We start from the raw sequence: 25,331 nt of genomic DNA on the forward strand, positions 1-25,331 counted from the left end.
TCCTGCTCTGGCAGGCACCAGGTGACACACAAACAAAAAACAATTTCAACCAAACACACAGACAATCCAAAATGTGCGATATAAAACCAAATGTTTGACCAAAAGATCTAATAAAAATAAATAAAAAAAAAACTCCACCAACATTACCAAAGCAGTGGAATGGCCAGCTGTGTGTGGGCAGCTGATTGTGTGTTTGGTTGATTTATTTATTTGTATTTATTTTTTGGTGTACGTGTTTGAGTGCATTTGTGGTTGATCAGTATGCTGGTTGATTCTAGAAGTCTGTTACCTTGGAAACACACTCCAAAACTAAGAAAGTGGAGGGAAAAATTCAGTGGTGCAGGACCTGCATACACATGTGTGGGTGTTTTATCAACTTCCTAGTTTTCTATTGTTTCTGCAGATGATCTGTGAGGACTAAAGTGTGTGTGTGTGTGTGTGCGTGTGTGTGTGTGTGTGTGTGTGTGTGTGTGTGTGTGTGTGTGTACAGTATGTGTGTGTGTGTGTGAGAGACCAAAGGCAAGAGACCCAGGTGCCTAATTTTGATCTGACACCATTACTCTGGGCCATGAACATGAATTTCCATCAATCACTGACTGTCAGTTTCCTCCTGTCTTCCTTTTGCTCTCACCTTACTCTCACCTGCTCTACTTACCTGTCTTACTTTGTCTAGTTCTGCTTTTCTGTCTAACTCACTCAAGCTTGACTGTCTCATTCATTTAATCTCTGCCCCTCATCTCACTTGGTCCACCTTTCTTACTCTCTGCACTTTGCTCTTTAAGGGAGGTGGTAGCTTAGTGGTTAAGGCATTAGAATTTGGATCCAAAGGTCATGATTTCAAACCTAAGCTGCCATTGCTGGGCCCCTGAGCAAGGCTCCATAGCTAGTCAGTTGTTTAAAGTGATAGTATAAAATAGCCGTTATTTGTCACATATACATTGTGACAAATAAATGTCCTGTCTCACTCTCTCCACTCAGTCCACCAGTCTCCACTCTGCCCCCCGTCTTACTTTCTTCACTCTGCAATCCTGTCTCACTCTCTTCACACTGTAATCCTGTCTCACTCTCTTCATTCTGCCCTTCTGTCTTAATCTCTTCTCTCTTCTCTCCTGTCTTACCATCACCTTCTGCCTTTCTATTTCCCTGATCTCACCTGCTCTCCTGTCTTCCTCTTACCATCTTTTTTATTCTGCCTTACTCTTTACAGCTCTGCTTCTCTCTCACACACTCCATCACACTCTCTCTAGCTTTGCCGTTAAACAATTACTGGAGTTTCATTGCCCCTTTTGTTCAGATTGGTGTAATTATTACAGTAATCTATGTTTCAAAGGTCAAACCAAAATTATGTTTGGGCTTAACTGTGTCTCTGATCGATTTAGCCAGATAAGTCCTCAGGAGGTGGCCTGATAAACCTCTGTACAAAACTGTGTGCGCACAAGTACTCTGTATGGAAAGTTGTCAAGTATCTCCAGAACAGAGGTACCTTGTGTGAATGTGTATGTGACAAATCTTCTTCTTCTTCATTCGGCTGCCCCCAATAGGGGTTGCCACAGAGGATCATCCATCTCTATAATACTCTGTCCTCTACCTCTACAGCTACCTGCATGTCTTTCTTCACCACATTCATGCTTCTCCTTTTTGGCCTTTCTTTTGTGACAAATACAATTTGAATTTGAATTTTAAGGGTTGTAAGGTCAGAGAAGGCAGACTGAGGTGTGAAGGAATTTGTAAATCAGATGTTGAATCTCACAATTGAACAAGAATTGGACAGCAGGGGTAATTTCTGCTGGATGGTGCTTATATGGTGTTTAATGTTTGTCTTTGGATCCAGGCAGCTGACTTTCTCACAAGTAGGTGGTGATGGACATTTGTATTTGAGAATTGCAAGGAGAGAAAGAAAAATAAAATAGAGTAAACAGAGCACTACTGTAGCTTGGTACAGAGGAATTTCTCAACATAGTTATAACTGTTATACAGTATTTGTAAGCATTTTCAGGCTATATTGCAAGAATTTTTTTTATTTATTTTAATAGTGTGTTCCCAGTAAAAATCACTTTTATTTTAACATCATTTAAAGACTAGATTTTTGGTTTTATAGTATAAAATGTTCACCTGTACTGACTTGCCATAGTCATTTTGAGTGCAGTTCTGAAGAAGGAACGTTCTGGTGAGGAACTCTGCTCCTTTTTTTAAGGATAACTTTCTTTCGGCTTCTTCCATTAGGGGTCCCTACAGCGGATCATCCGTATTCACGGGGCACATGTTCGATTTGGCACATGTTTTTTACACTGGATGCAACCCTCCCCATTTATCCGGGCTTGGGACCGGCACTAAGAGTGCACTGGCTTGTGCAACCCTAATGACTGGGGTTGGTACCCTGACCGGGCATCAAACCCAGGCCGCAGCGGTGAGCGCACCGCATCCTAACCACTAGACCACCAGGGAACCTACACTTTTTTTAAGGATAAATACACTATATGGACAAAAGTATTTGGACAGTGATTTTCTTTTAGTTTTTTTTTTTTTTTTTGCCATATGTGTTACCACAAAGTTGAAGATGCACAATTATATAGGACGTCTTAGGATGTTGTAGAATAAAATCTTACCTTCACTTGAACAAGAAGACTCAAACCTATTACAGCATGAAAATTCCCCAGTTCACAACGTGAGCTTCATAAAAATATGGTTTATGGGCTGGAGTCGAGTGAATATTTATTAATCAATTTGAATTTTTTTGTCTTTTCAATCAAATTAATATCTCATGTGTTTGAAAAATACACAATTTGCATTATCCAAATTCAATATCTGTAGTATTTTACAAAGAGGGCTGTAACGATTCCTTGAGTAATTCGATTACAAAAATAAAAATAATTATTTGCCACAATGCTTCGTTTAGTCCATTTAACTACACACGGAGCACTGCGTTTTCTTTGGCCATTTTTACTCACCCACCACCCACTAAACTCTGGAGCGCTCTGGACAGGGAACACAGAAGACACTGCAGAATTAAAAATTTATTTCTAAATAATTTTTTTAGCCAACTGGGCAGTACACAACTCTGTAGTGCCAGAAAGCTTTACACATTGAAAATGAAATTGGCTACAGTCAATAGAATTGCATGGTACTAAAACTAAGCCTCTGATCTCTGGATAGAACTAACCATCAGCTCTGGAGGAGATGAAACAAGACAAGAGGAAAAAAGTAAAAATTGCGAGGGAAAAAAAAGTCAGAATTGCAAGAAACTCGGAATTGTGAGAAAAAATGTTGGGAATACGCAAACTTTTTTGCGCCAGAAACGGGATTTAATAGGATTCAGGCCAAAATAAGAGACAACGTTTCCAAAGTATGGAATTGTTTCAAACTACAACATAAAGAAAACACAATACAGTTTATTTACCTTTTTTTTTTCTTTATTAAAAGAGTAATTTGAAATGTGGTTTTATTTATTTGTTTACTCATATGTTTGTATTAACATTTTAATGTAAAATGGCAAATAAACGCAGTAAATGGGTTTAGTTTTCAAAGATATTCTTGTATGCAATTTCAGCAATAAAAATTTTAATTTTTTCCAGAAATGGAAACAAATTACTTGTTCATTTTACCTAACCTGAAATTTGTTTCCAGAAATGGAAACAAATTACTTGTTTATTTTACCTAACCTGACTTATCTTTTTTTGTATATTTAGTATTGCTCTTTAATAAAGAAAGAATAGTTCTTATCATATTACTCGGTTAATCGTTGGAATAATCAGTAGAATACTTGATTACCAAAATAATCGATAGCAATAGCTATGTAGGGAAAAAGTTTGTAGACACCTGAACATACAATTTGTATGTGTTTTTCATTCAACCACGTTAATAAAGACAGGTACTGATGCAGGGTGAGGAGGCCTGGGGTGCAGCCAGTTTTCCATTTTATCCTAAAGGTGTTCAGTAGAGCTGAGCTGGTTTTGTGCAAAGGCGTCACTGTCATGCTAGAACAGGTTTGGGTCTCTTAATTCAAGTGAAGGTAAAAATCTATCCTACTGAATCCAAAGACATCCTATACAATTGTGTGCTTATCTTTGTGATAACAGTTTGGGAAAGAACCAAATATGGCTGGAAAAGTCGATGCCCGACTACTTCTATCCATATAGTGTATAATGCTACATGTAATAGCAGCAGAAATGGTAATGCTGATAATTAAATCTAGGAGAAGAGTCAGGTGGTTCAATGTCCATAAATAATTTGAACCTGGATTTTTAATCAGCCAGCTAGACATTCAGATAAGTAAGCACATGCATTTGTATACGAGAGAAAACATGAACACTGACCCTGTCTCTTGGGCTATTTGAAGAAAAGAACATTAGATATTTTCACACTAAATAATGCCAGCTGCTTTTGATTGATTCTGGGAGTGCACTTTTATTGAGCTTGATTAATTCTGCTGCATAGTGATAGAATTTGAAAGAAATTAATGTTTTTTTTTTTTACACAATGGAAAGTTTGCTGGCCTGTAGTCATAAATAAATGCTGTCCTGTTTGATTTTTCATATATCTGCCAGAAAGGTTAGAAATCAGTTCATAGCTGTTTTTTTGTTTGTTTGTTTGTTTTTTTTTTTTTTTATTCTCAGCAACCTGGGATGAAAGCATGGCTACCTTTTACAACATCTTTACATATTATTTAGGTGCTTGTTTCCACACAGCTGAAGCTGACTTTGTGCTTCTGTTTTTTGATGTTATGAATCCGACACAAGTTAGTTCATAGGTTCTTCATGTTTCCACTATTTTCCTGGATCTTCGAGCCAGGGCTAGTAATAGAGAACATATTGAAAAGGCAAACAAATGAGGTGGTGAGGAACTGAAACATAGACTGATGAAAGAGCATGCCTACAAACTACTTCTCTCCCAAATGTTTTGCAGCTATAATGAAGTTAATATATCTGCTCTCATTAAAGCACTAAAGGCTGAGAATGACGAGACTTTGTCCTAGATTTGTCTTCTCCACGAGGAGCATGAGGTTGGTCTTAAGGGATGCTATCAAGAAAACACAGAGATGCCATAGCACTGTATCTGCAAGATTTACCATATATATATATATATGTGTGTGTGTATAAAAAAAAACTCAGAGATTACAGTTTGTAGCTGGTTAAACTTTGTAATACAATTATTGTTGATTGTTGACTTCTGACTGGTGTGACACTGAAGTGTGTTTGCTCTATCATTATTAAACCATACATGCCAAAAAAAAAAAAACCCTAACATTGCCCAAGCTTTCTGAGTGGGAGGGACAACATACAGTCTCCCCCATGTCAAGCAATCATTATTTAGTCAGTGGGGTCTTTGAGCTCTCTTATTTAAAATAGAGAGTGGTGTTTTACCTCCTCAGTGTTTTATGGTGCCCTGTGATGCAGCATAAGCAGCAGCATGAGAAGATAGAGGTTTGCCTTGTGACTCATGTGAGGAAACACATCTATTTAGTTAAGTGAGAGTTAGTTGGTGGGTGTGAATTAAAAACTTCTTCTTCTTCTTTCATCTTCTCCCATTAGTTGGTGCCACAGCAGATCATCTGTCTCCATACCCCCTGTCCTCTTCATCTGCCTCTTTCAAACCAACTACCTGCATGTCTTCACTCACCACATCCATAAACCTCCTCCTTGGCCTTCCTCTTTTCCTCCTTCCTGGTGACTCCATCCTCAGCATTCACCTACTGATATACCCCATGTCCCTCCTCTGCACATGTCCAAACTATCTCAATCTCAAATCCTACACCTTGTCTCCAGAACATCCTACATGCGCTGTCCCTCTAATAAACCCATATCTAATCTTGTACATTCTTGTCACTCCCAACAGAAATCTCTGCTCTGCTACCTCCAGCTCCACCTCTTTTACTCAATGCCACTGTCTCTAACCCATACAACATCGCAGGACTCACCACAGTCCTATAAACTTTCCCTTTCACTCTTGCAGACACCCTTCTATTACAAATCACTCCTGCCACTCTTCTCCACCCACTCCACCCTGCCTGCACTCTTTTCTTCACTTCTCTAACACACTCTTCTTTACTTTGCACTGTTGACCCCAGGTACCTGAACTCCACCACCTTCTCCACCTCTTCTGGCTACAACCGCACCACTCCACTGCCCTCCCTCTCATTCACACACGTACTTTTTCTTACTCCTACTGACTTTTATTCCTCTTCTCTCCAGCTTGTACCTTCAGCTCTCCAGGCTCTTCTCAACCTACTGCCTACTCTCACCACAAATAACAATATCATCCGCAAACATCATAGTCCATGGAGACTTCTGTCTGACCTCGTCCGTCAACCTGTCCATCACCACTGCAAACAGGAAAGGGCTCAGAGCCGATCCTTGATGCAGTCCAACCTTCACCTTGAACCAGTCTGTCGTTCCTACTGCACACTTCACTGCTCTCACACTGTCCTCATACATGTCCTGCACCACCCTCACATACCTCTCTGACACATCTGACTTTCTCATACAATACCACAACTCCTCTCTCAGGACCCTGTCGTATGCTTCTCCAAATCCTTGGATCCTTCTTTATATTTCTCCATTAACATTCTCATAATGCGTCTTTGGTGCTCTTTTTCAGCATGAAACCATACTGTTGCTCACCGATGGTCACCTCTTCTCTCAGCCTGGTTCCACTACTCTTTCCCATAACTTCATGGTGTGACTGATCAACTTTATTCCGCTGTAGTTACTGCAGGTCTGCACATCTTTATTCTTAAAGATCGGTACCAGCACACTCCTTCTCCAGTCCTTAGGCATCCTCTCACCTTTCAAAATTTTGTTGAACAACCTGGTTAAAAACTCCACTGCCATCTCTCCTAACCATCTCTAATCCTAATCAACTCCCTAATCCTAAACATCTCCATGCTTCTACCAGTATGTCATCTGGTCCAACTGACTTTTCACTCTTCATCCTCTTAATCGCTGCTCTTACTTCCTTCTTACTAATCCTATCCACTTCCTGCTTTACCATCTCCACACCATTTAACATTCTCTCTCAAAATTTCCTCGTTCATCCGCTGTTCAAAATACTCCCTCCATCTTCTCAACACACTCTCCTCACTAGTCAACACATTTCCTTCTGCATTCTTTATTGCTCTAACTTGCAGCACATCCTTCCTAGCTCGGTTCCTCTGCCTGGCCAATCGGTATAAATCCTTTTCTCCTTCCTCAGTGTCCAACTTCTCATACAGCTCCTCATATGCTTTTTTTCTTGGCTTTCACCACATCCCTTTTTACCTACTGCCACATCTTCTTGTACTCCTGCCTACTTTTCTCATCTCTTTGTCGATCCCAATTATTTTTGCCAATCTCTTTCTCATAACGCTTTCCCGAACTTCCTCATTCCACTACCATGTCTTTTGCTTCCTTTCTATTTCCAGATGTCACATCAAGTATTTTTTATTTGTGTCCCTTATCACTTCTGTAGTAGTTGCCCAATCATCCAGCACCTTTTCACAACCACTCCAGAATATTTACTTCTCCTCCTTCTTACAGCCCACTTGTGGAGCAAAGGCACTGATGACATTTATCATCACTTCATTTAACTTCCAGTTTCACGTTCATCACTCTCAGAAACTTTCTTCAACTCCACTACGCTCTTACTGTACTATTCCTTCAGAATCACCCCTACACTACTCACAATTTCTCTTTTCCATCTACACCATGATATAACCCACCTCTAAAGTACCAACCTGAACCTCCACTCTCCTACACTTCTTTCCCTGCTGTCTCTGTAGACGTCTTCCTCCTCTCCTTCTCATCCTTAGCCCAATTTTCACGGGTACCCTGTTGGCTAACAATACCTGTGGCGGTTGTTGATAATCCTGGCCTTGACCGATCCGGTACGAGGGTGTGAATTAAAAACGAATATAGATAAAACTTTCTAAAGTCTAAAATGTGGACTTGTCACTACTAATAACAATAATTAGAAAAAACTATGTGTGCAGAGGTTGGCTCAGTATCAAAAACATATTAAGGTACCTTTAAAAGCATCTCTGTTTTTTCTTAACATTCATGCAGAGAATGCAACATCATTAATGTGATGTGTATGCTTACATTTTTTGGACTCTCCCCCCTCAGTTTTTGTGATTTGTATCGTTTGTAAAGGCTGCTTAATTATTGTGTAAAACAGCTGAAGCAGAACTAGATAAAGTAAGAAAGTAATGAACCCCTCTGACCTGAACATAACCTGAGCATTTACCGATGACATTAATTAAAAGAATATGACTCTCACTTAGTCTCCAGTTATATATATATGAAAGTATCATGCTGTCCTGTGTAGAAATCCCTTAGCAATTTCAGAGTAAATAAAAAGCATGCTAATTTTAATTGGCTTATTGAAACTTTACTTTTAAATATGCTTATGTGTGTAAAATGCATGTTCTGCTGTCTTTACTTGATCTACAACACAGAATTTTGGATAACATTTTTTTATCCAATTTGTGTCAGTCCAGTCACTTATTGATTTTGCATCTCTGATTGGATTTTCTGTCAATACATGAGCATGTAGATCTTTAGCGTTAGGTTTCTATTAAAATGTTTAATAAGAAGGAAGTCAAATATTAAATTTTGTATGGTCAAGGAGGTGGTTTAAATGTTGGTATTTAATTGCAAAGCTCATTAAAATGTCTCAGATTGCTTATAATACTATTATATTAATCCATCTTTAATATGTTGAATTTTTTTTGTCCTTCAGTTAAAAAGGGCAGTGTAAATACTGCATTCAGGTGCATTGCTTAGAGGTGTTTCATCTATTCAAACCCCCCCTGGGGAGAGACAGATTATCTTGCATCTCTGTGAGTGATGTTCTCTACAAAAAGCTGTTTTGGACGTGGTGATGGATCAAGGGTGGATGCATCCACCCAGCTTGCCTCCTCAGCTTCTTATATCACACACACACACATTTTTAGATAAATCACTTATATGAACATAGCAATTCCTTTGTGTTTATAATGTACAAGTAGCTTATTTGGGTCCCCTAAGACAGTGATCCCCAACCTTTTTTGCGCCACGGACCGGTTTAATGTCGGACAATATTTTCACGGACCGTTTTAATGTGTGGCGGATAAATGCAACAAAATAAAATGATACGATCATAAAAACATTTTCTAAATATAATAATAAACGTGAATCCACTGTGATGTTTTTTGTTAATTTTGCTAGCTTGGGGGTTTGAATTTAGCGGTAATGTATTGTGTTAGCAGCCGAAGCAGCCCCTTTAAGAAGGTAGCGGAAGGAGGTAAGATATGTGACAGAGGCATCATGACATGCATCAAGAGTGAGTCATAGACAGATGTGGCGGAGAGAATCCGGTAATTTTCCAAAATAAAACATCGCTCAGAATCAGATAATAAATAAAACGGAAATAATGTAAGTTATGTATTCTTTTTGTGCGGCCCGGTACTAATTGACCCACGGACCGGTGCTGGTCCACGGCCCGGGGGTTGCGGACCACTGCCCTAAGATATCAGGGCACCAGGGTCCTGTAGAACAAACAAAATGAAACTAGGTGGATTATTTACTGTAATTTAAGGTTTCCAAACTGTCACTATATATCTCTGCATCATTTTGTCTTTTCCAGCCTTCTTTTATCCTGATTGTGAACCAATATCTGTGTGTGTGTGTGTGTATATATATATATATATATATATATATATATATATATATATATATATATATATATATATATATATATATATATATATATATAAAAGCCCTTAAAATGTTAGCTCTATCCTGACCTTTGCTCATCCATTTATTTTTTATTTCAAGGCAGATGCACAAATATACAAATGCCACACGATACAGCAGCAGTGATCTTCACATACTATGAAATTACACACTCTTGCTTTTGTTCTACTTTTCCATTTTAATTGAAGCAAGGGCCAGGGTGTGTGTCTCCCAACTGAACCTGTTCTAAAGGTTGCTACAAGAACACAGAGCCCATTTAATGGAATAACGGCCAATTTAGCCCCCAGGGGAAGAAACAAGGCCTTATACACAGTCAACACACATCAATTTAATTCCCTGCTGCCATGATGCCCTATATACACACACACTAATAATGGTTCCCAGAGATAAGAGCAGAGAGGAGATGGACAGTGAGGGAGGAAAACTGAGATTAGTATTAGCAGGCAGCAAGGTTAAAGGATGATAATGCAGGCTGAACTCGACTGCTTAATTGCAGGGAGATGGAAAAAATAAAAAAATAAAAACACAGCTAAGCTGAAAGTGAGGATTGGGCTGAATCATGGCCTCTAAGATTTCTAAATGGTTTAAGGCCATCATTGTTTAACATTGAAATGTAAGCAACCCAATTATACAAAAGTACCCATTAGATCTTAAATCTCACCAATAAAATGATATTACATTATAATGAGAGTGAAAAAGTGATGGAAATTTAAAAATAGGATATATTTCACAGAGCTTAAGTATTAATGCACAGAGTATTTTGTGCATTGAACAGTGTTTAGGAGACGTCTGATGGTACAGTCTAGTTTCGTTTCTGCATTGGTTAGTAAGTGCTTTCATAGATACCATAGTGCAGTTTTATTGTCTTCTACCACAGCACAATCCGAATTAATTTTATAAAACATGCCACATAATACAAGGCTAATACTAGCTATATTAATGAATTATTTAATTATAATTATTATTTAGCAAAGAGAAAACATACTGATACTTATGGTCAAGCTTTCTCTTATGTATCATTTAAGGAAGGAGTCTCCATTGTTAACAGTGCATAACGGTCAGGAGGATCTTTAGGAGAGTGGACTTTGCAGAACCACACATGGCTGGAAAATCCAGGTGTCCCAAAACATTTGTATATATATTTCATAAAGCACATTGGACTGCATGACACCAATTCAGCAAAAATTATTTTACATAAAGGCAAATGCTGATTTTTAATCCTTCTGTCAAACTGGAAATATAGCTTTCTGAAGAAAATAGAATAATTTCAGATGAAATCTTCCCATTCAATTTATACAACGTGTTTGTGTGTGTATTCGCTGCTGAGAAGATAATGGTAATTAATGTTAGTGTGGCTAAGGGATTTTGAGTGTTATTCAGTGTTAGCACCAAGATAACAGCAGTGGTAATTTACCACATGGTGCTAGAAATGAGTCGGCTGCTGGAGTAACACAACAATTCAGCATCATAGCACTAATCAGTGTTATCAGGCTAATAATGCTAAATTTACTATCAGCAATTCGCAAAAGCACACTGCTAAAATAGAGAGGGAGAGTAAGAGAGCAAAAGATGGGGGGGGTGAAGAGGCATGATTCGTAATTCAGGAATCAGAGGACAGGATTACAGAGTCTATTATCCTTATCTAGAGCATTCACCTGCCCCAATCCTCCACCCCTCCCCTCACACAGGTTAAATAACATCACACTCTCTCATATTAATCACCACTTTACTGCCCTTGGTTGTGTTTGTGTATTTGTGTGTGTGTGTATGTGTGTGTGTGTGTGTGTGTGTGTGTGTGTGTGTGTGTGTGTGTGTGTGTGTGCGAGAAAGAGATGACCTACAGCTGGAGTATATTGTGAGGTGTAATGAGAGTGTTAGCTTCACATGCTCACTCAGCAGCTTTTGCATTGTTATCTGCTTCTCAATGCTGAGTCAGCAAAGCATTACAAACCAGTCTCTGTGTGATTGGTTTTGGGCCAGTAACCTCTCCCGCAAAAAAAGCACCAGATGCTCGCTAAGCATACCAAAACCATAAGAAACACTAAAACTGTTCCAAATATAAACTTCATCAGAATCAGAGGGACAGATTGATCTGACCCAGTCTCTGAATCAGAATCGTGAGACGGAGGCACAGGCACTCTCTGCAATATGTGCATTGGAGTAAAAGTCTTAGAACTCTTGTAATATGATACTGGCCATAATTATACAATATGTATATATCTAAAATTATGTGTGCACCTGAGAATTGCAACCGTATGCGAGTCCTTTCCATTCCACAAAGTTGAAAGCACACATTTAAAAATGATGTATGCTGGAGCATTATGATTTCTCTTTACTGAAAGCATGGCAGTGCCTCTGCACGTAATGCATGGTCCATGAAGAAATGGTGAGTCCTGAGCTCAACCCTACTGAACACCTTTGGGATGAACTGGAACGGTGAATCTGTGGCAGGTCCCTTTGCTTGACATTAATGCCTGACCTTACTAATGTACTCAAATCTAGCAGCCCACACATCAAAATACGACCACATGCATTAATAGGCTTACACACATGCACCAGCAAATACAGTAATCCCTGTCAGAAGTGTATAAAAGCATATCTGCTGCTGTTTAGGCTTTGTGACCCATATCAGAGCTCATACCTGGCTTCAGCTCGATATCACCTTCTTCTTCTTTCTGATAGTCTTTCATTTTCCTAGCAAGAAGACAGATTAAGGAGAGACACTGACACTTAAACACTCACACACCCACGTGAAGCATCAGCTGTGAAGGTGTGCCAAGTGTCTCAGGTCAGTAGGAATGAACAGAATATATGTCAGGCTATATTCTATATAAGTGGGTAGAGAAGGCTGTCTTTTTATTTTTATGGTAATGCATTTTTGGACACTAAATTCACACTTGCAATCTAAGCTTCTATTCCTGCACAATAGAAACAGAGAGAGAGGGAAAGAGAAAAATGCTGGTGTTGCGTATTACTGTAGTCACAATCTAAATGCATTTTTTTTTTTTTTTTTTTTTTGCTGAGGCATTAACTTTGATTTTTAAAAGGTTGAAAGCAATTTTGTGTGTGTGAGCATTGGACTGACTGGCTGAAATCTTTTGGATCTTTGCTTAAGTGGCATTAGTATAGTAATAGGCTGTGTAATATACTGTTTTCTCTCTCTATTTATCTCCCCTGCACTCTCTCTTTCTCCACCTCTTTGTCTTGCAAAAGGATCTGGATATTATATAAGGGATTACAAATTTTATATTATGAAAATGTCGTTTATTTTACAGTTCTGATCATATTAAATGCATTTAACAGTTTTCTCAAATGTTTAAAGAAAGATGAACAGGGAGCTTTAATTTAAGGATCTGTAAAGGACAGGGATCTGTATTGGTAATAGTCTGTGAAAAACCAGGATATGTAAAGGACTGAGTTCTGTGAGAAGCAGATATGTTAGAAACGGGGATCTGTGAAGGGCAGAAAGGACACCTTTTTGTAAAGGAAAGGAATCTGTGCAGGAGAGAGTTCTGTGAGAAACTGAGCTTTGTGAGAAACAGGGATCTGTAAAGGACAGAACTATGTAAGGGGCAGGGAATTGTGGGAAACAACGGTCTGTGAGAATTAGGGATCTGTTAAAAAAAAAAAGGTCTTTGAAGGACAGTGATCTGAAAATGAATCCAAACAAACAAGCCTGTGAAGGACAAAAAACTGTAAGAATTGGAAATCTGTGAGGAAAAGGTATCTGTGAAGGAAAGTGATCTATGACCGTCAGGGATGTGAAGGACACGTAGGTTGGATTTTGTTTAGGTGTTACGGAAAGCTTTATTAAAGCCATATGGTGTAACACGGTTCATACACTTGCACACTCACATTCAGTTCTGATGCTAAGGTCAGCTGTTGTGTGAAAGACATGATGATGAAATATCTGTGGAATAAGAGTTTGTTATTGAAAGCTGCAGGTTAAACAACACACTGCTGGGACCAGGTGCTTTCATTCTTTAGCTGATGATCGTAGCATTGCCATTGAAGCAGAGCTATAACATCTTGTTTTATTCAGATTATACCATAGCAATTTATCAATGCTAGCATTAAAAATATATATATAATTAATAATAATTAAAAGAAAATGACTCTTTTCTGTAATGTACAGAATCATTTTCTGTTCCTTTCCTTCATTTTTCTTCCCCTCTATTCTTTACATATACATTTTTTTTTTTTTCACATTTATTTTTTTACCTGTAACCCCATGAGACAAGGTCAAATTTCAGGAGAGTTTTAAAAAAAAAAAAAAAAAAAAAAAAAAAAGTTGTCTCCAGTATTTTTTTTTGTAAAAAGCAATACAGAAGCCATCAGCTATCAAGAGCATTTTTCTCACTCAGCCAATCAGTTTGCAAAGTGCAAAGTAGCAAGGGTAGAGGGGCAGTGGGAATATAAGTAGCTATACTGTTTTGTTACCCATAAAATAATAACATTAACTTAGATCTTGATTTTGTCTTTTATTCCTCTCGTGCTGAACTCACAATAAACACATGGTTGTTGTTGTAGTTTAATTTTAGTTGAGTATTTTTTGCACATTTATGTGTATAGGTGTGGTCAAACTATAAAACCAAATCAATTCACAATTACTATACAGTATTGTTTACATCACCAATTAATTTTTCTACAAACATTCAAACATCAGCTTTAGATATTAAGCATTAAATGATATGCTTATAAATCAAATATATTAATCCCTATAATGCTAATATCACAAATTATCATGAACAATTACGTATTGCATCAAGCATTATCACATGTTTCTAGAGCAGTCTCTGTGTTACAAACGCATACTAAACTTTGTTTATCAACTAAATGCAACATATATTGCATGAATATTTTAACAATATAAAAAGCAGTAAATGTCTACACAAACATTAAACCAGAAGTGTATAACAGTAGCTGTTTAGGCGCTATGGCGCTGATCGAAGTAGCTGCCTACATAACATATCAAAATATCAATTCACTTAAACAACATGTGAATTACTCACCACGCTGGGAATATAGTTCTAAATTATAATTTTAAACTGAATTCTTTATAACTGAATTCTCTATTTAACTGAAGTTCAGTGAGGTTTCCACATGAGAACAACATGCATTTCTCTCGGTTTTTTTATTTATTTATTTTTATTATTATTATCTGCATTACCTATATTCTAAACTATCACATGTGCCCCCAGGATCAGCATCCTTAAAGGGGCAGCACCCAACATGTTTCCATCACAATTAAGAGGCATATCTGATCATCTTTTTGTTTATGTATGTATGTATGTATGTATTTTTTTTTTTTAACCATTGGGTTAGGGTTGGAGTTAAATACTTTAAGTTGGGTATTTAAGTGGGAGGTTGGGACAGCCTGAGGGTTTAGGTCTACTAGATTTGGCATCAACATTTTAAGAGAATAAATTAGATAATTATACAGAATTTATTTCAAATATATTTTGCATACTTACTTTTTTTATTCAAATATTAAGCACTTTGGTTAAATTACATTAATACTTAGGTACAATAATAATTCACTTATTTACAAAAGGACTTAGTTATTCTCATACCTGCAATTTCTATGATTGTAACACATTTTTATTCAAATAATCATTTGACTGAAATATGAATTTTTATACAGACCAAATTAGAGTTCCTGTGGAATTAAACCAATTCAATTTGAGGCACCAGTCAAGCAGGTACCTTTGACATATATATATATATATATATCACACAAAATTGAGTACACCCCTCCCATTTCAGCATTTTAGAATATCTTCTTGACTGACAATAATATAGAAACTGAAATAATATTTTTTAGAGTAGTCAATATGCAGCTTGTATAGCAGTAAAGTTTTACTGTTTTAGTTTTATAGCAGTATAGTTTTACAGCATGATATGCCGCAATAGCATACATGTAAACCTGTAGGGTGGAGGGAGGCAACCTTTTGGTGTTCTTGAAAGGATTCCAGCACTGGACCAAATGGGCAGTTAAACGCTGTGGAAACGCCTATGCATGACCACGCTCTGAACCACATGTGTAATCTCTTCGGAGGGGTGACATCACAACCAGTAAGGTATAAAAGCACATACAGTGGTGACGGTGCTAGCTTCAAAGAGGGAAGGAAGAAAGGAGCGGGAAAACCAAAGAACTCAGCAGAGAAGGAGATAGCATCCACAATACACCTGCTAGGGTCGGCTTGTTCACAGAAAGACCCCTCTTATACAGACCACAGCAGACGAACAGCTGGTCCGACTTCCTTCACAAGGCAGTTCTGTGGATGCACTGGACACACCCGATTGAGCTTTTCCTGGTCGGAGGCCCAAAAGGAGGAGGATAGAATGCATGATAGAATGCATGGAGCCATGCCTGGTGTAAACTCTAGACAAGAGGGGGCCACAGGCGTCTTTCTTTAGAGACGAGATGGCCAAAAGAAAACCAGACTTGACTACAAGAAAACTCAAGGGCACCTCATGCAAAGGCTTGAACCTGAGAGAGTAATATGCTCTGGCATAGTTTACAGCAGGTGATGGTTGCTAACCTGCTGGATGTCTGATTAGTCCTCCTAAAACCTTGTGGGCTTTATAAGAAGTCAAGTCAAGAAACTTTTATTGTCATTTCAACCATATATAGCTGACGCAGTACACAGTGAAATAAAACAACGTTCCTCTAGAACCCTGGTGCTACATAGACAACATAAAGTTACATGCCAGAAAACACAGAGCTGTTATAAAGTGCATAAAGTGCATTGTGTGCAACCTGGTGCAAACAGTGCAAAACAGACTTATAGATAATTGGAGAAAAATTAAGGGGCAAGGCTGGCCTGTTAGGGCGGTATCCATCCCACAAGTACTTTAACAAGAATTATAAAGAATGTTCTTGTCAGTCTCCATACAGTAACTTGTTTACAGGATTTTCTGTATTATGAAATTCCGTGCAATGGATGATGGTAGTCCCTACCACTTTGCAAAATCCGTACACTGTTCAGATTTGTCAATATGAAAGAAAACCTTACATTTAAGCCACTCCTCCAATTAAGTCCAGAATCTGCTATATAGTATGTGTGAAACAAATGTGTAACATCTTCCAAACTGGTTGTTGTTAGCAAAGGCCAACAAAAGAAAAGCAGAACCAAGTTCTGCTGTGTGTGTGTGTGTGTGTGTGTGTGTGTGTGTGTGTGTGTGTGTGTGTGTGTGTGAAGGGGAGTGAACATGCACCTGTGTGGTGGCAAATTGATTGTCTTTTTGCAATCCTATCAATTTGCAAGAGACACTTGAAAAACAACCGATGTGCAGATTTGAAACTAAGATTAACCACAAAATCAATACAGGACAGAGTGTGAGAAAGACAGAGTATGAGAGAGAGCAATGAGGAGTGCTTCACTTGTGTTGCTGTTCTGTATTTGGACACACACAAGCACACAGAGGTTTCAGGCAAGAACATATTAAATGAACTAATATTGGGGAAATTGGTTTAGGGTTTGTTCTATTTGTTTGTCTGCGGACATCCAGCTCTCAGCACAGCAGGACTGAGTCACAACAAAAAAGCAGCTGTGGACAGAAAGAGACTTGGAGAAAGGAAGAATAAAAAAGGCATTGTGCCAGTTGGAAGGCAGGAAGTTTGGTGTTTATCACAGTCAAAGTCTGTAGCATTGAAAAAAGTACTGGCAGGCAGCAATATCTCAAAGTGCTATATTTGAAAGTAAAAAGTTAGTCCTTCGTTAAAATAAGAGATAACAGGTTATCCTCAATGACATGAATGTGCAATAAGAGAATAGAAAATGATGACGACTTCTTTCGGCTGCTTCCATTTAGGGTGGCTATAGAGGATCATCCATCTCCATACCACCTTGTCCTCTACATCTGCCTCTTTCAAATCCTCCACCTGCATGTCTTCCCTCACTACATCCATAAACCTCTTCCTTGGCCTTCCACCTGCCTAGCAGCTCCATCCTTATCATTCTTTCAATACAGATATACCACATGACTTTTCTCTGCACATGGCCAAACCATCTCAATCTCGCCTCTTTCACCTTGTCTTCAAACTGTCCTACCTGTGCGGCCCCACTATTAAACTCGTTTCTAATCCTGTCCATCCTCGTCACTCCCAATAAAAATCTCAGCATCTTCACTTCAGCCACCTCAAGATCCACCTCCTGTTTTTTTTTCAGTGCCACTGTTTATAAAACATACAACACAGCAGGTCTCACCACAGTCTTATGAACTTTCACTCTTGCAGATACTCTACTATCACAAATCACTCCTTCCACTTCTCTACCCACTCCACCCTGCCTACACACTTTTCTTCACTTCTCTAACAGACAAAATAGAAAACTACAAGGTAGAAATTACCAAATTAGCCAAGATCATACTAAAGTTCTGGTTATCATTTTTTTGGTTCATCATCAGTGCATCTAATGGTTTCTGTTTGTTCCACAGAGCCAGAAAACCGGCCCAGGCGACATAGGGATCCAGGATCCAAAACACACCCAGTACAGGCAAAATGGAGGACTGATGATGGTGAGAGATATCATACACACAATTGTTTTTCCATTACTCTATTATTAAATGAACACACTGTCTTATATAAAATGAATGGCTGTGTGTACATTCATGTTTGTGTACATGTGTGAAGCAGTGTGTATCTGTGTCTCTCTGCCTATCAGCTGTTAAATGCTGAGAGGTAGATGGAAAAATAAAAGTACTTGTGTACAGATAGTAAAGATCTCAAATGAAATCTCACATGAAATCTGAGTTGTGTTAAAGGGTTGTTCAAGAATGAATAATCCTTAGATTGGGTTCAGATAACATTTAGCTCCATAATAGAAGACATTAACATTCTAGAATGTTAGCTATTGAACTGACTCTCCAGCTCAGGAACTGGTTGGAAATCTCACAGAAATGACTCCTAGGCCTCAGAACTTGACAGAAATCAAGAATTTAGTCCAAAAGTCAAGTACTGACTTTACATCCCAAGGATTAAAACTCTAGAACTGTTGCATAATCCAGGAACTGACTCTAAAACCTCAACACTCAGCCACCTCTAAAGTTCAGAACTATAATTTAGAAATTGACTCAAAAATCAATACCTGATTTTTACAACTAAAGCGTTTTTCATTTCACTGCGTTTGTTTTAATAACTACCAACTCGTGTCCTTAGGCTTTGGACTCTTGCAGTTTGACTGAATGAATGCATTACTGCTGGGATAAGAGGTGCTTTTGAGTGCTGCCTCTTCTGGTCTATTCCTGCAAATTTGAGTTTTGTTGTCATGGCGACAGTCCCATGATACTCAACAGTAATTGGGACACTCTTTGCTGAATGGGACAAGTGCTGACATTTTACCCTCGGGGTTCAGGAACCCCAATTGCACCTAAGGTTATTTTAAATAGGTGTGATTAGGGCACTTGACCTCCTTACTCCACAGAGAGAGAGAGAATGAAAGAGAAGGGGTTTGAGGGGTGTAGAACAGTATGTAATTCCTCCTTCAGTGATCGATGCCAGTGCAGTTTCACTTTTAGATTAAACTTCTAAAACGATTATGAACCCATTAATTCAGGAAAACTATTAGAAGTTTGGTTTTGAGTTGAGTTGCATCTGCCTTGTTGATTAGGGATTAAGATCCATATCCAGATTTCTGATTCTCTGCGTGTTTATTGTTAAGACTGCTAAACAAATAAAATGTAGCCTTGGAATTGTAGCGCATGTCTCACCTATACGCATATTTGTTTTTTCATCCAGAAAGACGCTGATGTCCAAGTACTTCTAAAGGCCAAGTGTGCTGCAGCGGTGAATGTCACTGCATACCGAGAAAATGTTAGCTGTAAATGTTTTGTGATTGCAGTCAAGGCAACAATGAATTTTTTTTTTTTGGCATGGTGCAAATGCAACAGTATGTGAAAGAGAACCACAGGCTCTTTACCTCAAACAGGGTCTTTATCTTGAAGCATACACTCAGAATCTCATCTGCAATTCTAAAAAGAAAACATGAAAATTATAAAAATTGGAGAGAATGTACTGGAAAGAGAACAGGCTATTATTCAGACAAATGTGTGTGGGCTATTTATGAGTCTGGTTCAGGTTTGTATGATCTGATCCAGTTAACCCACAGTGAGGCAACCTAGAGAGAAATAGCACAATCCCTTATTTGACCTTTGACCTCAACACCTGCCTGTGCAACTGTTTTTATCATCACGCAAGTAGAGGTGATATGATTAATGTGTGTATCCATGAGAGAGACTGACAGGTTATCAACTCAGGCTCACTCAAATAGCACAGTTCGGGTCCCTCTTATGGGTTTATTTTCCATGAATTAAACATTTATAGATTGTTGATTTCTTGATTCTGATTTGGCAGAAGGTGTTGGTTTATTTTTTATAACAGTGGCTCTGACAGTAGTTCCAGGGTGAGGTAAATCTCTGTACAGGGACGTGCATAGCAGATGATCCAAGTGCAATGAAAAATGTGTTGATGAAGTAAAGTTTTCGGAAGGAGTGTCCAGTGCCAGCTCCTTGAAATAGTTGAAATTGTGTATCAGCATTTTTTGCATTCTCAGTAATACAACATTACTTTGGGAGATAAGATGCTTGTGAGGGAATGACAATTTACATTTATTATAATTCATTGAAAATGTTTTTTTCCTGTGTTTCCTGTCTAAATACTATATTTCTTGCTGAACATGTATTAGTGTTTTTGTGAAAAAATGGTTCAACAAGATGCTGCCGACTTTTATGCTATCAGCAACTTTCTATTATGACAATGCACACCTTAATGCTTGTTTAAACTCTGTGTATACTTCTTTCTTTTGAGTCATTGAACAGAATTGAACAGTTCACAGCAGAACTGCTTCAACTTGGTTCAAGAACCCTTCCAGAAATGCCTGAGAGGTCTTTCAAAACAAAAAAAGGGTCTTTCAGTGATAATATACTATAAGGGTAAACATTCTATTAGGCTAGACCTTCAGAGGCAGCCTAAATAGATTTAAACACTAGATATTGGATGCTTATAATATTTACTTTATTATATTTCATTAAAACATAATAGATGTGGTTTATCTATATAATCAGTATTATTTTCGCTATGTGGCTTTCACACAGAGTTGCCCTCTAGGTGTTAATAAGTTTGTGAATAGTGCCCTGTGATGTACCGGCGTCCTATTCATGTTGTACAATGTTCCTACCCCATTCCCAAAGTTTAGTGGATGGGCTCCAGATCCAGCATGACTGTATACAGGACAAAATTTTCCTAACCTGAATTAACAATGACAAACCAGGATCTACTATGTGGTATTTCAAGTTTATTAGTCAGTTGTTGTTTGTCCCCCCCCAATTTTTCTCATGGTTGAATTGTATTCTTGAACACCAGTATAAATTTTTTCTTAGACAGTTGTGCATAGGCAAGTTGCAAGAACTAAGAAATTATAGCTTGCTTAGATTGCCAATTAGTCCTGCCCCAGTAGCCCCAGAAAGTTTGTTAGTCTCCTCAAAGCATGGACTGTAACATAGGGCAGAGTGTGTGATTGAGTAATCCAATTGCTAGTCCATTTTAATTACATTTAATACCACTTGGACAAATGATTTATTCTGCAAAAAGCAAAAAAGTTTAAAAACTAGTTTGAGTGTATGAGTCAGTCAACCAAATTATTACATTAAACTAGCCTTTCTAACATCCTGTATAACAATCACAATAATTACTGTACAAATAATAATAGATTAAAGTGTAAGCATACTGTGGAGTGAGGAGTTCTGTTGAAGAAGGAAACCAATAACCAATGAATTGGAAAAGCTGTTAAGAATAACTTTGGCACTGCTGTCTGATCAAACTTTGGTGTTAATGAAACACAGAAACTGCTTTTATTTCTGACAGAAAAGCTTTATACAACAGTGTTAACAGTTACATTTAGCACAAAGTCATTAAAAACCCTACAGGCAGCAGAAATTGCACAAGAGAGTTTTGTATAGAAGTGGAGAAAGTATGAACCCAAAGATGCAGTTATAAGGCAGACTTTTTTTAAGTGTACAATTAAATGCAATACTCTTATCTGATGGGGAAGAGGGGAAACAAGTAGACAAGGAAATATTTTTATACGCACTTACAGCGAGTAAAATAAGTATTGAAAACCTCACAATTGTTCTCAGTAAATATATTTTAAAGGTGCTATTGACATGGAATCTTTACCAGATGTTGGTAACAACCCATGCAATCCAAATCAAACCATACATGTCCATAAATGAAGTATTGTGTAATAATGTGAAATGAGACAGGGAAAAAGGATTGAACACACAAAGAAAGGGAGGTTCAAAAGGCATGAAAAGACAAGACACAGCTGAAATCAATCAGTGATTAAAAAGCGATCCTGCCCCTTGTCGGTTCAAACTAATAGCCTATATAAAAGGTTCCCCATTACCAAGGTTTCACACAAGAAACATCTGATGATGGGTAAAAGCATAGAGCTCTCTCAAGACCTTCACAACCTTATTGTTGCAAAACATATTGATGGCATTGGTTACAGAGGGATTTCAAAATTTCTGAATGTTTCAGTGAGCACCGTGTGTTGTCATAATCCGGAAGTGGAAAGAATATTTCATCATAAACCGGCCATGACCAGGTGCTCCTCGCAAGATTTCTAATAAAGGAGTGAAAAGAATATCAGAAGAGTTGTCCAAGAGTCAAGGGCCACTTGTGGAGGGCTTCAGAAAAACCTGGAATTATCAGGTACAATTGTTTCAAAGAAAACAATAAGTAATGCATTTGACCGCCATGGCCTCTGTGCACGCTCACCACGCAAGACTCCATTTCTGAAGAAAAAGCATGTTGAAGCTCGTTTAAAGTTTGCTGCACAACATTTGACAATCCTGTGAAATACTAGGAGAATAAAGTCTGGTCAGATGAGACCAAAATTTGACTCTTTGGATGCCATAATACACACCATGTTTGGAGGACAAATGGCACTGCACATCAACCCAGTTTGGAGGTGGGAACATCATGGTGTGGGGCTGTTTTTCAGCATAATGCAATGGCAAACATCATATAATTAAAGGAAGTATAAATGGAAAAATGTATAGAGACATTCTTGGAAAAAATCTGCTGCCATCTACCAGGGTGATTAAGATGAAATGAGGACATTTCAGCAAGAAAATGATCCCAACACACAGCCAAGGAAACTCTCAATTGGTTTCAAAGAAAGAAAATAAAGCTGCTAGATTTGTCCAATCACCTGACTTGAATCCCATTAATAAATCTATAGAGATAACTAAATATCAGAGTCCATAGAAAAGTCCACAGAACCTAATAATGTGTCATTTCACATTATTACACACAATTTTATTTATGGACACGTATTGTTTGAGTTCTTTGCATCTGTGGTTTGCATGTGTGGATTGCATGGGTTGTTACCAACATCTGGTAAAAATGTCAATATCACTGAGAAAAAATGGTAAAAGAAAATGGTGTTCAATACTTATCTTACCCACTGTACATCTATTTATTTCTAGGTTTCTTACACACACTCAGCAGTGACCAAAAATACTATTATGATCTTCATTCATCTCTGCTCATCTTTATTTAACTTCAGTCACCTCTACTTCTCTCCACTCATATACTGTATACTGTGGCAGCGGTTCACGAGTGGAGGGCGGCGCTACACTAAATGAGCAATAAGATTACACCTGTAGCTGATGAGACTAATCAGTGCTCTCTATTTCAGTCTGGTTCCATTTATCTTCACTTAACTCTATCTCCACTCATCGCCATTTGTCCTGACTCATCTCCATAGTAATAGACATTATGCCAAAGCAACATTACAGAGATAAACAGATTGGGAATATACATTTTACATTTATAATTAAGACATAATATAATTACACATATAAGTTTATACATATGAGCAAGCCAGTGGCAAGAGAAATCCTCCTGTGATAATAAAATAAAGAAAACCTTGGGAGGAAAAGAAGAAACCTGTTCTCATCTGGGTGGCACATAATGCCCATTTATTACAGTTCCATCATTGCTGGTTTGCTGTTCAGTCTCTTAAAATTGCAAAGTACCAATTGTAGACCTAAGCCATTGTAGTTTGTAGACTATACATAAATTACTAATCTTAGTTAATTTTCATTTATTTTCACTCATCTCCATTGACATTAACCTAATCTCTGCTTGTCTTCACTCATCTCTACTAATTTCTATTTATTTCTTCTTATCTTATCTTATTAGCTCCTGGTTCCATAACCTCAAAAAACTGTATAAGACTGAAGAAAGGACATTTCTCATATTGTTTAAAGACTATAATCTCTTGATGTTACCCAGATGAGGATGGGTTCCTCTTTTGAGTCTGGTTCGTTTCAAGGTTTCCTCATAACATCTAAGGGAGTTTCTCCTTTCCGCATTCGCCATGGCTGCTCATCAGGGATAAACACACATCGTTCACCTTAACTCTTAAATTCTGTAAAGCTGCTTTGAGACAATGTCTGTTGTGAAAAGCGCTATAGAAATATACATATCTATTTGGTCTCCTTTATGTTACTGTAGTTGCAATTGGCAAGTTTAATTAAATTTAAGTTAATTTGTTTGAATTTTTGGCTTATTGAGTAGTCAAGTAGACTTGACTACAAGACATAGGAATTTAGTGCCTATATAAATATAAGCACTAAATATAAATTATAAAAAACATATATACATTTTGAATATCAGAATAATAATTCATTTGGAGAAAAAAAGATCTCCTGGCTATACTTCTTGAAAATCTAGGCTTCAAATTGAGAGCCATGCCAGTGCTACCAAAGCCATTCTTGCTGTTCATTCAGGTAGGAGCTATGTGTGTGTGAACCAGGACAGCAGTCAGATAACTCTCAGGTCCTGCAGTGAAATAAACATGTTTGTAGGCCAGATTGGCTTTCTTTATTGGTGAAATACTGAAGTAGAAGCTGTTTGTTTGTCCCGGTTGCTGCATTCACTGTCCTAATTAGAGTTGGCTGACTAGGGAAGGGCAAAAAGACATGATGAAACTTAAGACAAAAGGCTGTTTTTCATTAGTAATTCCCAGCGTGGCCTGTCATGCAGACAGGAATCCCCTCTCTTCTCCAGCAGAACTGGAGAACTGAGTTGGGAATTGGGTAAGAGCTCATACTTTTTTTCATAAAGAAGAGTTGCAAACCTACTTTACTGTGTAAGAAGTAGGGGGAAGGAGAGGGCACATTGCACCACTTTACCCTAAAAGTTTTTCCTTCACTTTTATAGAACTCATTTTATAGCACTTGTAGGATCAATTTCTTTTAAACACCTACTTACAAATATGTGGGGTAAACCAAAGTGATGCTTTCCTCTCTTTCTTGTTATGGCTACTGAAGAATAAGAAGCAACAGAGAACACATGATAGACGAGGATCGAGTCTTTGCCAGCACCTGATAATCAGGAGTGACTAATCCGGCTCTCTCCCGTGGAGACGTCAGGGCATGCCGGATCTTCCCGCAGGACTTCGTCTTTTTCATTCCATCAGCAATTACAAACGAATCTCTAAGAGCTAAAGCAACCTGTCAGAGCTGATTATCCACAGAGATGCTTTCTTTGTTCCGATTTTTTTTCCCTCACGTCCTCTCTATCCTCTTTTAACCTGTCTCTGCTCCTTT

At 38.0% G+C, this 25,331-nt stretch overlaps 1 protein-coding gene across 2 annotated transcripts in view; it reads left to right on the plus strand.

Annotated features, from left to right (window-relative positions):
* Nucleotides 1–25,331, plus strand: part of spock1 (SPARC (osteonectin), cwcv and kazal like domains proteoglycan 1) — a 227,543-nt gene that overhangs the window by 119,418 nt on the left and 82,794 nt on the right. For both annotated transcript variants that reach the window (XM_046860133.1, XM_046860134.1), the window contains one exon: nt 18,150–18,230. In XM_046860133.1, coding sequence (XP_046716089.1) covers nt 18,150–18,230 — 81 coding nt within the window. The remainder of the gene's footprint in view (nt 1–18,149; nt 18,231–25,331) is intronic.

The sequence above is a fragment of the Silurus meridionalis genome, chromosome 10 (assembly GCF_014805685.1).
Source record: "Silurus meridionalis isolate SWU-2019-XX chromosome 10, ASM1480568v1, whole genome shotgun sequence".
Lineage (NCBI taxonomy): Eukaryota > Metazoa > Chordata > Actinopteri > Siluriformes > Siluridae > Silurus > Silurus meridionalis.